This window comes from Myotis yumanensis, unplaced genomic scaffold (assembly GCF_028538775.1).
Source record: "Myotis yumanensis isolate MYYU_CA2020_CCGP unplaced genomic scaffold, mMyoYum1.0.hap1 SCAF_5, whole genome shotgun sequence".
Lineage (NCBI taxonomy): Eukaryota > Metazoa > Chordata > Mammalia > Chiroptera > Vespertilionidae > Myotis > Myotis yumanensis.
Window position 1 is genome coordinate 37,905,933 of NW_027223756.1, and position 13,497 is coordinate 37,919,429.

The 13,497-nt window shown below is 41.8% G+C and overlaps 1 protein-coding gene across 1 annotated transcript in view; it reads right to left on the reverse strand.

Moving 5' to 3' along the window:
* Positions 1–5,564: 5,564 nt before the first annotated feature.
* UIMC1 (ubiquitin interaction motif containing 1) overlaps positions 5,565–13,497 on the reverse strand; it is a 78,234-nt gene continuing 70,301 nt past the window's right edge. Inside the window, exons 11-15 of the mRNA XM_070415093.1 lie at positions 11,836–11,914; positions 9,368–9,539; positions 7,950–8,013; positions 6,672–6,714; positions 5,565–6,149 (exon numbers count right to left, since the gene is read on the reverse strand). Coding sequence (XP_070271194.1) covers positions 5,939–6,149; positions 6,672–6,714; positions 7,950–8,013; positions 9,368–9,539; positions 11,836–11,914 — 569 coding nt within the window. The 3' untranslated portion in view covers positions 5,565–5,938. The remainder of the gene's footprint in view (positions 6,150–6,671; positions 6,715–7,949; positions 8,014–9,367; positions 9,540–11,835; positions 11,915–13,497) is intronic.

Sequence of the window (13,497 nt, forward strand, 5' to 3'; positions counted from 1 at the left end):
GAGAATCATTGATCGGCTGCCTCCTGCAAGTGACACACCGGGGATTGAGCCCGCAACCCAGGCCTGTGCCCTGACCGGGAATCAAACTCTGACCTCCTGGTTCATAGGTTAACGCTCAACCACTGAGCCACGTCAGCCGGCTGAACTAGTCTTCTTGAATGCACAGAACCTTGAAGCATCACTGTGCTCACTGCTATGGTATGAAATATGTGTTCCTCCAAAAATTCATGTTGAAAACCTAATGCCCAAAGTGATGGTATTAGGTGGGGCCTTTGGAAAATGATTAGGTCATGAGGATGGAGCCCTCATGAATGGGATCAGTCTCCTCATAAGAGAGGCTCCAGAAAATCCCTCACTCCTTCCACCATGTGGAGGACACCAGAAATCTGCAACCAGAAGAGGACCCTCACCTGACCACACTCGCTCCCTGATCTCAGCCTTCCAGGCTCCAGAATTGTAATAAACTCCTATCATTTATAAGCTACCCAGACAGTGGCATTTTGTTATAGCAGCCCACATGAACCAAGATACCCACCATGGTAGGAGACAACATACTGCACCAATTTTCATTTCAGGGAAACTGGTGAGCAGATACGTTAAAGCTTTAGGTTACCTCATCAGCAGTAACCCTACCATTATCCAGACAGTACATGACCTCCACCAGGATGATGAAGGCCCGGGACAGTAGCTCTTGGATTCGTTTTGGCATTGACTGGGCCTGGGAACACCCGACATCAGCCCTGCTGCACAGTTCTCTGGGTACCAATACGGCATATAGGCCCTGACGGGCAGGGAGCTCGGGATGGGAGTGAACAGGACAGTCACCCATGACGTAGTGTCCTGCCTAACCTGGATTTCCAGTCTCTCTCAACCTTGTTCAGTTGAGAGATGAGAATATGGAACTGAGTGTGAAAGGCCCAGCTGTGATTCATGCTGGCAGCCAGTCTGCAGTCTCCTGAGCCAGAGCTACTCGTCTGTTTCTGGAAATGTGTGTCCATCTCCACAGAAGCAGAGGTCCCAGAACCCCAGGCTGAGTGTCAGGGCCTTTGGAGGGAGGAGGCAACCTGGACTTAAGGTCTGTGAACAGCTGACAGGCCTTGAGGTAGCCTAGGCACAGTAGTAGCCAGCAGTTCTCCTCAGACACCAGATGACCTCTGACCAAAAGGGGAAGGACAAATCCTGACTAATTTCTCCATAGGTATGATTTGCCTTAGTTTGGGTTCCCCAGAATTAGATCAAATTTGAGCTGTCCAGAAGGAACTGAGAAATGGGGAGAGGTCAGCAGGAGGAAAGGTGGGGCGCAGCCAGAGTTCTGCTGGGCTAGGAACCAGACCCTCCCTGCTCTGAGTTGCTCCCAGGCTTGCTTCTCACAAGCAGACAGTGCCCCACAACAAGGCAAACAGGCCCTCGATAAGCTCCCCACAGTTCCCTCCATGCCCTTTCACTAGGCTATGCCTTGCAGTTCTCTTCTACCCATCAAGCTGCTTTACTGTTCATGCGGATCTGTCTGAAATGACTCCTTCTTTGCCCTTTCCAGCCTTTCCACCTTTAAATTACACCTCAGTCATCACCAAGGCTTGGGGAGCCTTCCTGGGTAATTCCTCCCGGCCCTAACCCCAGCTGGGTGTGGCCTATGGGTCCCATAGTGTCAGGTATTTTCTCCCATCTTTGCATTGATAACTGTGGACTCCAAGCACATGCTTCCTACTCATCTTTAGAACTCCAGAGCCCACTTCGAGGCCTGACAAGGAATAGGATGTTAATTTTTGTTAAACTGAAGAGCCCTCCCACAACCTCAGTAGTCCAGGGCTTTTGAAACTGAGAGGAAATCAGTAACCTCTTCCTGCCTTCCTAGTGCATATGGCTTCAGCCTTTCCACTAGGTTTACACATGCCTCCATCTTCCCACTGATTCTTCTATCCACTTAGTACTACCCACCTTCCCTTCACCCTGCTAAGTCAATTTAGGGCCAAGACTGCCCTCCCCGGCGAGAAAGAGCCCATCCAAACCTGAAATCTCCACTGAGATTTTGTCACTCAAGGGAGAGGTGGGGGGTAGGATAGTGAAGTACAGAGCATGAGCTCTGCTGTCAGACAGACCTGAGTTCAAATACCATCCCATTTACTAGCTGTAGGACCTTAGTTTCTTCACTTCTCTGAGCCTGTCTGTCCACGTGTAAAAGATGGAGACTAATTTCTACATAGGATTTGCCTTAGTTTGGGTTCCCCAGAATTAGATCAAATTTGAGTGTAAATAGTTTAATTGGAAAGCGATCCAGGCCAGGGCTGGGATTAGAATGATGCATGTGAGGTGCCCTGATACAAAATGTAAAAAGGCCCTCAAAGTTCACGGACGTGTCAACCCCGCCCTTACATGAACCCAAGAGTGAGTACCCTTCACCCTGGTCTCAGCCCTGATCCAGTAAGCACTGAAAGGGGAGTGAGCGGTGAGGCAGGAAGGGAAGGAAGCCAATGAGAGTATGTAATCAAGTTGCTGCTGGGAGCTAAGCCCTATAGAACTGTTTAAAATGAACCCACCTGAGAGGTGAGGAAGCTGTGGTATTTATCCTTCAACTTCCATCTTTCACTGGCTGAGGGCTGCTTCAGGGCCCTAATTACTTGTCACAACCTCAATAGTCCAGGGCCTTTGAAACTGAGAGGGAATCAGAGCCTGTGCCACACAAGCCTAGAGAAGTGCTACGGCAGAGTCACAGGTTCTTGCAATAGGACCATGTGGGGTATGTACTAGAATGGTGAGTACCCAGGAGAAACGGGTAAGGCACTGATTCTGTTAGAGCAGTGGTTCTCAACCTTCTGGCCCTTTAAATACAGTTCCTCATGTTGTGACCCAACCATAAAATTATTTTCGTTGCTACTTCATAACTGTAATGTTGCTACTGTTATGAATCATAATGTAAATATCTGATATGCAGCATAGTCTTAGGCGACCCCTGTGAAAGGGTCGTTCGACCACCAAAGGGGTCGCGACCCACAGGTTGAGAACCGCTGTGCTAGAGGGCTAGTGGAAGGATGAAAGGGAAAAATCATAAAGCCTAACACAGAGAAGTCCCCTTTTCTTTCCCAGTTTATGGCAACCACTTGTGAAGTTCATGGAGCCTCCTAGATCTCCATCAGTCCACAACACTTGCAGTCTAGGGCCTTCCCATCTTGGAAGAAGCAAAAAGCCCATCAAGACCCCAAGGAGAGCTCTAATTGCCCAGGGTTCAAAGGTGCTATGGAAGGCTGGCGGTTGATGGAGCTAAGGTGGAGGGCTTGCTCCTCTAAGAACTGTCTTCCTGCATCTGCACCCCACCTCTCTCTCTGGCTTTTCCACCTCACACTGTAACACTACTTATGACATACAAAACTAGCACCTTGTTTAATAGCAACTACTGTCACTTCCTCACCATCCTCTATGTGATTGATACTATGCCTTTATACACATTATCTTAACTCTGAGAACCCTGTAAGATTTTTTCCCCCGTTTTATGGACAAGGAAACTAGATCTCAGAGAGGTTAACTTTTATCAGAAGCAGGGGTTCAGACTCAGGTTGATGTGATACTCTCCAATGACTATCTCTTCACTGTCTCAACAATGCCCTCCCACAGGACCATTGGAGTAATAAGACAAATCAGCAGCCTGTACCAAAAACAGTGGGGGGTGGGGAGGGGACACTGGGGAGTTGCTGTTTCCCCTTGACTCCCCATTGGCTAACAAAAAGCCTATTGTTCCTGGTCCTGCTTATTCCACACCCCCCTCCAATAATTTGCCACTGACCCATGTTCTAGTAGATTGCTCAATTTTAAGCTAAATAATTCACTTTGTAGAACCAGCCTTTCTCTTTTCTTATCTTTAGGCAAGAGATAACATACTATCCCCTATTTATAGAACTCTACCTCCAATAAAGTTCTATTTAATGAGAAGACTAGTGAGAGTTAAGCTAATGGGACATAATTGATAAACTAATTTTCATTAGAAGGCAAACAGGAAAATAATCAATACTAGAATCAAAATATGACATTTTCTTTAGGAGTGAAGAGGAGGGGCACTGTAGTGTCACTGCCATGGACCAAAAGTGGCTTTATTTGTTCTCAGCCTTTGTTTCCTCATTTGAAAATTGGGAAGGATAATACCACCTCACAGGATTGTTGTGAGGATTAAATGAAGGCACATGCATTGCCTGAACCATAGTAGTTGCTCAAGAAATAACTGCTATTATGTGATGCTGGCCTCAATGTCAGGGCACCAAGACATGGAAGGAATAGAGAGTGAACCTACCATCCTGCCTTCTAACTCAAAGATCTTGCATGCAAGGCACCCAGACAGGAAACAGTGCCTTCCCTAAAGGCCTGTGCTGGCCTTCCATCCTAGCTATCTCTCAACTCCCCAGTCTAACACACACCTCATTTTCATTTTAAATAAAGGAAAAGGTAACTTTGGACTTGATAAATCAGAAGTTAGAAAAGTCTGTGTCCCTGTTCGTCCTGTCCCAGGATCCTTTCCTGTTCAGCAACCATCTCCCACAGTCTTTCATTACATCTTCAATTCTGTTTGGGCCAAAGCTAGCTTTTCTAACATCTTCCTCAGGTAGTTGCTTCTACCATCCAACACGCTCCACAACAGCCTATGCACTGAGAACAGACCAATCTCTGTTCTGCTCTGAAAGCTCCTGGGCAATGTGACTGAGAATGTGTACTTTCTACTAATGTACTTAAAACAGAACCTATTTCCTGTTACTTCTATGACCTCTGACAGTGGTTTTAACAAATGAATATCCACTGGTTAATCTACAAAGGAAAATTATTGCATAGGAAGTAACTAAAAATAGTGTTCACTTACAAATTCCTGGGAAGAATGGCAGGAGAGATCCCTCAAAGGTCCTATGCTGTGGGAGTTCTCTTTTTTTAATTCTCACTCAGGGATATGTTTAGAGAGAGGAAGAGAGAGAGAGAAACATCGATGTGACAGAGAAACATCAATTGTTTGCCTAACCATCCATGCCCCAAACTGGGGATCAAACTTGCAACCTAGGTATGTACCCTGACTGGGAATCAAATCTGCAACCTTTTGGTGCATGGGGGTGATGCTCCAATCAACTGAGCCACCCAGCCAGGGCTGGCTGAGAATTCTTAACTGGATGAGGCAATGAGATGAAGTAACAGGTCATTGAATGACAGGGATAGCAGAATAAGGAGTAGGATTCAATGAACTGGCACCTTACAGAATGATGTCAGAAAAGGTCAAGGGGCCAGTGTGGCTCAGTAGTTGAGCATCGAGCTATGAACCAGGACGTCACAGTTTGATCCCCGGTCAGGGCACATGCCTGGGTTTTGGGCTCCATTCCCAGTGGGGAACATGCAGGAGGCAGCCGATCCATGATTCTCTCTCATCACTGATGTCTCTCGGTCTCTGTCTCTCTCTTTCTCTCTCCCTTCTGCTCTGAAATCAATAAAAATAGATTAAAAAGAAAAGGTCAAGGGAATAATCACACAGTGTTCTGGAACTGCACACTATACATTCAGTGAATATAGGTAGGATATCAAAGACTAGTAAAATATTTCATTCAGAAACATGTAATTTATGAGTCTGAGAACAAGCCCCACAATTAAAATATCTGTACCCAAAACCTTATAACACAGCGAGGGGAAAGGAAGATCTCCCTCTCATTGAAATAAGATTTCATACAAACATATATAAATATATTTAAATTTTCTTTTAACTATAAGTGAATTCAAACAGGCTGTTATAAAACCGAACACTATGTACAATTGTCTGTATAGATCATAGAAAACACAAAAACCAGAATGCTGAGTGGGTGCTCGTGGTGGAAAATGCCCATCAAAACTCGCTCAACAATGAACTGGGAGCCATTAAAGCTTAATGACCATGGTCCATCCTTATTGCTAATGGTTTTGTCAACCTTCGGACCCTAGAAATTCAGGATTTTCTCCTCCTTCCTCTGCCTGCTTTGGACCGTGTCCGGCTACCTGGCAGGACAGTAAACTGCTTTTTAAAGTCCACTAAGCAATCTGTGGCTTCTGAAATGGAAACAAAAGACTTGATGGGAGACTCATTTAAGTCAAGATGTGCAAGGGAACTCTGCATCTCTCTGCTGCAGCCTGCCTCTTCCATCCCTGGTGAGGGTACCCTAGAGAGAAAGGAAAAATTTCAGAATTCAATATCACCTACTAATAAGCACTAAGCATGCATCATGCATTGTAGCAGGGGTTTTTACATATATTATTAATTCACATAATCTTTGTAATCATCCAACCAAATAAGTAATATCATTCCCCTTTTACAGATGAGGACATTGGGTAAATCATATACCTTTAAAGCCACACAGTTATGCAGTGAGAGAATGAGGATTCAGATTCAAATTCCCAAGCTGCTTGAAATCCAAGTCAGAAGAGCAGGGTTGAGTGGGGATAGAGAGGTAGAAAGGAGTAAGAAATAGCTTTTGCTCTATTTGTTTTAACACCATTAGTGAACTGAGCTACTATTCCATTCTTAGCCAAGATATAGGGGGTCACAGAGGCAGAGAGAGAGAGATCTACAGTGGTTTCTACCTTCTACATTTTGACTATCACACTATACACAGAACCCAGGACTAGGCCTCTACTTCTCTAGAACTGCTGACAGCTGCACTTCAATGCACACCCCAATTCACCTGAAGGCCACTGTTTCTGAAGACTTGGTCTTTATCTCTGCATCTGTGATAGGAGAGAAAAAGTAATAATGTTGTTAGTAGTGTTGTAGTCATAACACTTCTCATTGATCATGTGCTTCTTGTATTCTGGGCACTGCTTTTCATCAGGCTTATCCATGTGGCTACAGACTAATCCCCAATCCCCAGTCTAATGGAATGTGAGCATTTAGGATCCAACACTCCGCTGCAGAAGTACTGAGGCGAACACTTTTAAATGAACAACCTCTGAATAAATCTACTTCAAATCTGGACTTGAGGAACTAGGAGTTGCCAAGGGAAATCTGCCTCCTACAGAGAATCACAACCTGCTGATCTGGAGACAGCAGGACATGGAACTCAGAGAGGCTGCCTTTTTTAGAGTCATCAGAAAGGCTTAAGCAACAGTTCCTCTTCCATCTGCATCTGGTGAATTTTAACAACAGCAACTAATAACAACCACAGTAATGATAGAAGCTAACATTTATCCAGGGCCTACTTATGCCAGGGAATATGTTTGGAGTTTTACTAGACATAATCCTTACAATCTGTTGGTATTACTAACTCTGCAATGCTTGTAACCAATCTACTCTACTGATCCCTAAATACTAGGCACCAAGAAACAGAATTACTTCCTACAATCTCTCAGGAGCATAGGTTGGAACACTAAGCTAAAGGTAACATATGAATGGAGCATATACTGGTACATTAGAAGGAGGCAGTAACATCGGTATGTCTGATTTCCCATGCCTGTCCCTTTAACAGGAGTGGGGAATGTCCGGCCTATGGGTCATATCATTTGGTCTGGCTCTGCCAAGGCAACCACAGGCAGGACTTGAAATTCAATAACTCTAGGCACTTTTTTCATAGTAACATAATTTTTAAGTTGATAATTTTGTATGGCCTGTGAATGATGTTGTAAATAGCCAAATGGTCCTTGGCAGAAAAAAGGTTCCCCACCTCTGCTTTAGAAGGTACTTGGGGCTTGTGTCATTGCCCTGTCATCTGGAAATGTTTTTTCCCAGTTCAACAGACAGTCCTGGAAGTTTAGGCTTCATAAAACATGAAATGAAATGCATGATGAATAAGACAGGCTATCTCCCCATCTTTCTTAGGGAGAGATGACCTAGACCGAGTCTCAAAGGCTTGCTACTTAGGTGAAATGTGTACCCACACAACTCTAACAAATAGGGAGTTGGCAGTGGTTCTTTTCACTAGAAGGCCTTGGCCAAAAGCCCAGAAAACTGGTCCCGGGGTCCTCACCTGCAGTCTTGTGCTCAGACTGCTCCAAGAGACTGAGGAGTCGGCCTTCACTCCGGCCTTTTTCCTGTGGCAGAGATAAATAGATGAAAGGGAAGGGTTACCTCATAGCAGAGAATCTAAAATACAACTTCCTTAGCCCAGATCACACCTGTCTCCTAAGGAAAGAGGTGTGGAGGTGCACCTCTAAGAAAGTCTTTTGCTTTCTAATAAATGAGGGTACACAAGTTAAAAAGCAAACCGTGATGAAGAGAATACATCTTTATGCCAATATTATCTAAGAACGAATTCGAGCGAAGGCAAATTATTCCACCAAGATCATATTAAACACAAGTAGCCTTTGACCTATGATAGATTTCGAGAGATTTAAAACAGAAAATGACAATTTTTAGGTAAATTCTAGGGGCAGTGATAAGAATAATAAATTGGCTCTATGGTATAAGCACATACCTATAAAACCCAACTCCAAATCACCACCACAAAGCACCCCATTCATACAGGGGTTGCTTTCTTCTGTCATGATGGATAATGGCTTCTTCATCTTAGCATACAGTGATTGCTATGTAAGCCTATAACATGGAGCTGCTGTTTTATCTTTCTCTCTAAGCCAAGACTTGCTCTTCCTAATCTTTAATCACAAAGCCCAGAAAGCACATCCATCTTCCCAGAAACCAGAGGCCAGAGCCACACCTCCCTAGGGCCAGGCACACACAGCGTTCAAGAGCGCTGATCTCACATATCAACACTGGGGGTATGATTGGATAACCTTTCTGGAAAGCAATTTGACAGTATGTTTCACGAGATTTTTAAATGTTTATATGCATTGCTCTAAGAATTCCACTTCAGGAAATCTATTTTAAGAAAATAACCAGTGGTACAATGACTAATTAATGTTTTAAACAGTCTTCTAATACAGAAGAACTGGAAAGAATCTGAATGTTCAATAATGAAAATGATTACTAGTAAGTGACTGTGTGATACAAATATTAAGAGTAATTTTTAAAAACAGTTTAAAAATAAACCAAAAAAGGTGTTTATGCTACAATGTTAAGTGTACACACACACACACACACACACACACACACACACACAGTATGGTGCCAACTACATTAAAAATGCATAGAAAAAAAGACTGGAAAAATTATAGTTGATAATGTCCCCTGATTCCTCATACTTTTCAATTTATTTTAATTTTTTATTATAGTTTACATTCAGTATCTTCATACTTATAAAAAAAACTACTTCCTGTATTTCCTACAATGAACACATATTATTTTTAATTAAAAGAAAAAAAATTTTTAAAGCAGAAATCTTGTTTCAAGATAAACAGAAGAAAAGGAGGGAAAAAAAGAGAGGAGAAAAACCCCAGAACAGAACTGTGGAAGGTTTGGTAGCCTTTCCTGTTAAAACACTCCACATACCTTTGGGTTCCTCAGCCATTGCCTCTGCTTCCCCTCCTCAGCTGAATGTACTCTCACACTTTCTGCAGGCCCATCTACTTGGTCATCCCTTGCAAGCCGGAGACAGGACTCTACATGACTTTGGTACTCTTTAAATGGGACCAGGGATTTACATAGATAACACTTCTCATGCCTAGCCAATCAGAAGAAAGAGAGAAAAAGCAGTTTTAAGGTTTGCTTTTGCCACTGGGCTCCTGGATATGTCTCAAATCATGTTTTTATGTCTCAAAGTTATTCTGTGGAGAAGACATGTCAACCAATGCAGATTTGCTCAGCAGGGCCTCCAATAAAACTAACCCAATGACAATCAAAAGGACTGAGTGATTAGTGGGTTTCCCTGGCTGTTTCTCTGTACCCTGCTGTTGCAGCCGTGGGATGGTAATAAAATCAGCACTTCTAACTATCTCAATGTTGATTGCTCTTCAGACATAAAATATTCTGTCAAACTCTTCTGAAATTAAGTGTAATCGTTTTTTCAAAGGGAAGTTAAAATTTAGACAGAAAAGGGAGCACACAGAGCATTAAACCAAGATGACAACTTTACCAGGGTAGATGAACTTGTCTGACTAGTAAATCAAGTCTGTCCATATGCTGACTTCCTTAATTCTATAACCTGCAACATCAACTAGGAAGTTACCAAAACCATGTGGTTCTACCAAAGGCTTCTGCATAATTTCATACACAGTTATTTTTATTGTTTTGTAACAGTTGAGTTTGTGGAAAGAGATGAAATTGTATCCTTGAGTAAGGCTATTTGGACATTGGTGAAAATGGAATCATTGAGAACAAAGGAAAAAAATGAACAATTATTAAGTATTTAATAATGGTGGAAGGTGCTTTAAACACAATTTCTCAATCTCCAGCCCTACTAAGAAGGTACTTTTCTCCCCAAGATTGTATAGCTAATAATTGTCAGAAGCCAGGTCTGCCTGACTCAAGATCATCTCAGTTTTAAGAAGCTAAGGAAAACTTTTCAAAGTTTGCTATCTTAGACTTCTCTTTCTGGCCGTTACAACTCAATTACTACAGCCAGGGAAATGTGGATTGGCTCTAAGGAAGAATTTCTCTAGAGGTTTTTAAAATAGAAGAAATAAGTCTCAAGTATTTAATCATCTCGGAGAATGCAAGTAAAACTCTTCCTTATGAGAAAAGCAGACCAGTGTACCTTACACAGTTTATCAGGTAATGCAAAAAGCATTTATTAATCTCCTACTATGTGAAAGATGGCATCACTGAGGAAGGAGCATGTCAAGTAGGCTTTGTCAGTTCTGCCCTCATGATCACAACCAGTTACTTACAATTTCTCTTCAGTCTCTTTATTAAAAAAAGAAAAAAGGATAACTGCCTTAAAAGCTATTGTAAGAGTTATATAGTAAATAAAGCACCTAGCACAATGACTGGTACACAGTATTAGGTGCTCAACAAATAGGTTTTATTGTTGTTGCTGTCTCAGACAAATTTTATTAGATGCTGAAGAATAGAGTATGAATGAAGACAAGCATCTGCCTTCAGATAACTAACAGCCTAGCCAGGGAAACAGAAATGTCAAAAATGAACAAAAGAAAATTACTGCAATACAATGTGATGAAGACAGTCCTAGAAGAATGTCCACATGACAGTGATTCCAAAAGGAGCAAGGGATGAACTCTGCTCAACTGGATTAGGGAAGGAAACTCTAAAATGTAGGGTCTAAATCTGTGTTTCTAAGGTAAACGTTTCTGCCTAATGACTAACTGCTCTAATGTACTTTGGTAATATCTTTACTGTTGGGAGAAAGCACTCAAACCCAACCCCTTAAAATGTGCTTTCTTGTCAAGTTGCAACCCACAACCCAAGGAAGTCTTCTATATTGCCCAACCTTTTGCAACTCAACTTCTGTTATCATTATATCACAAAATAGCTCACTGCTTCCCCAAAACACCAAGATGCAAATTCAAAGAAAAAAATTAATTTTAAAATTAGTTTAATGAAGCCAAAATGGTGGGGGGTTAACTGTACATAATAAACGAATACACAGACATGCACACATTGCAGACATTAGTAACATAACTCAACATCCTTAATTTGGTATAAGTGTGACACATTTTCTTGCTTTCTTTTATTCTACTAAAGCACCATACCTAAACTGTTTTATAAAACTAATATATTGAAATTTAGCTTTACTGTTTTCACTTATGCTCTGATTCTAAAGTAAGAGCAATGTGGAAGTGGAGTGGGTAGCAGGATTTTTTTAGGGTAATAAAAAGGGATATACAGAGGCCACATACACTGACATAAAATGGGAATAATAAAAAGAAATTCAGGCATCCAAGCAACATAGTGATTGGCAGGCCAAAGAAACCCAGGGTAAGAGAAAAATTGGTCTTTTTATTTGACCCAAGCAGCAGTATGTTAAACAAGAGCTCCCTAAAAAAAGCATACATACTTACTTCTCAATGTCCAGGGAAGTCTGGGCCACTATCCCACAGTCCCTCTTGCTCTGGGCCTCTATTTGTCTGCAAGTCAACACTTTCAACAAAAAATGAAGAAAAACTATCAGTTAGCAGTAGACTCTGAATATAAAAGATAAAATGTGTACGAAGAAGCAAAGTTTAAAATCCTGCTCCACTGGGAGACATGCACTAAGAAACTTCTTTTTAGTACAGAGAATAATACCTGTAACATATGTACTGAAACTGCCAGCTACAAGATATGTCCGTATTTGCTAATGAGATCTATTTATCCCTTATTTGCCATGAGACCTAAAAACCTAGTTCACACCAAAACAGGTTTTTGTGTACTACCCAACCTGCAGTATCTGAGGGAGAGATTTATACTTTTCCAACCAAAATTCTCACTGGCTTAAATTGAACTTACGGCAATTAAGGTCCATCCCCTACCCTCCCCAATCATCTTCAAATAAAATGTTATCAAGACCAATCTCCTAACTCTATACTTGGGTAACTACGCTATTGTGTATTCCATCCCCCCCCCAACCCCCCCCCGCCCCCGCCTAAACACAGAACTTTACATTTGTCCCTGTTTGTTTGGTTTTGGTGTGTGTTTTTTTTTTTTGGGGGGGGGGGGGATTGGTAATAGTTTACTGATTTTTAGAGAGAGAGGAAAGGAGAGGGAGATAGAAAGAGAAACATCGAAAATGTGAGAGTATACTAGGAACATTTATGGACAGTCTCCTGAATGCCCCCTAACTGGGCAGGTGCCCTTGACTAGGAATTGAACCGGCAACCTTCTAGTGCATGGGACAATGCCTGAACAACTGAGCCACACCAGCCAGGAATGTCTATGTTCTTTTCAGGCGAACATTGCAGTCTGTCAAGTTCATCTGCAATATTGATCCTGTCATCTAATGTTATTAGCTCTCTTTTCCAGTTTTGTGTCATCTGCATATATGAAAGCATCTTCATCCATATTTACAGAGAATCTTCAATATGTGAGTAATTTGGGAAGATATAAGAAATTTTGAGATGGGGTTCTTGCCCTAAGGAGCTTACAATGTATTAAGGGAGACAACATATACACTCAAATAACTATAACACCAAGTATAAAGAGATACGAATAAAACAAGATGATACACACAAGTAACTATTAATAGTGTTTGTCTCTGGGGAGGATGACAGTGACACTTGAGGACTGAATTAGGAAGATGGTATGTTTTTTTACCATATACTTTCTGTACTGTTGAATTAAAAATTAAAAGGGAGAAAAAGAGAGCAGAGTACAGAGAAAGTAGGTAATCTATTTCTAAGGTTCCTTCTAACCCAGAGATTGGAAGTACTGCAGGAGAAAAATATCCTGGACATAGCTGTATAGCCTTCAAATCCTCCTACTACTCTATCAGCCAGCCCACATTTCTCCATCTTATATACAAGGGCTTCATGAGAGATTTTATCAAGAGCACTGCTAAAATCAAATCTTAAAAGGTTGGCACCTCACAGATTACAGAAACTTTTAAGGGTTGTTTTTTCTCTCTCTCTTTCCATTTGTTCCCCCATCTTGACTACCAAGTATTTTTTCCAAAAGAAATACTTGGAAACCACTCCACAGACAGGGCTGGAAAAAAAATTAATTGCTTCTAGCACTTTATAGATACC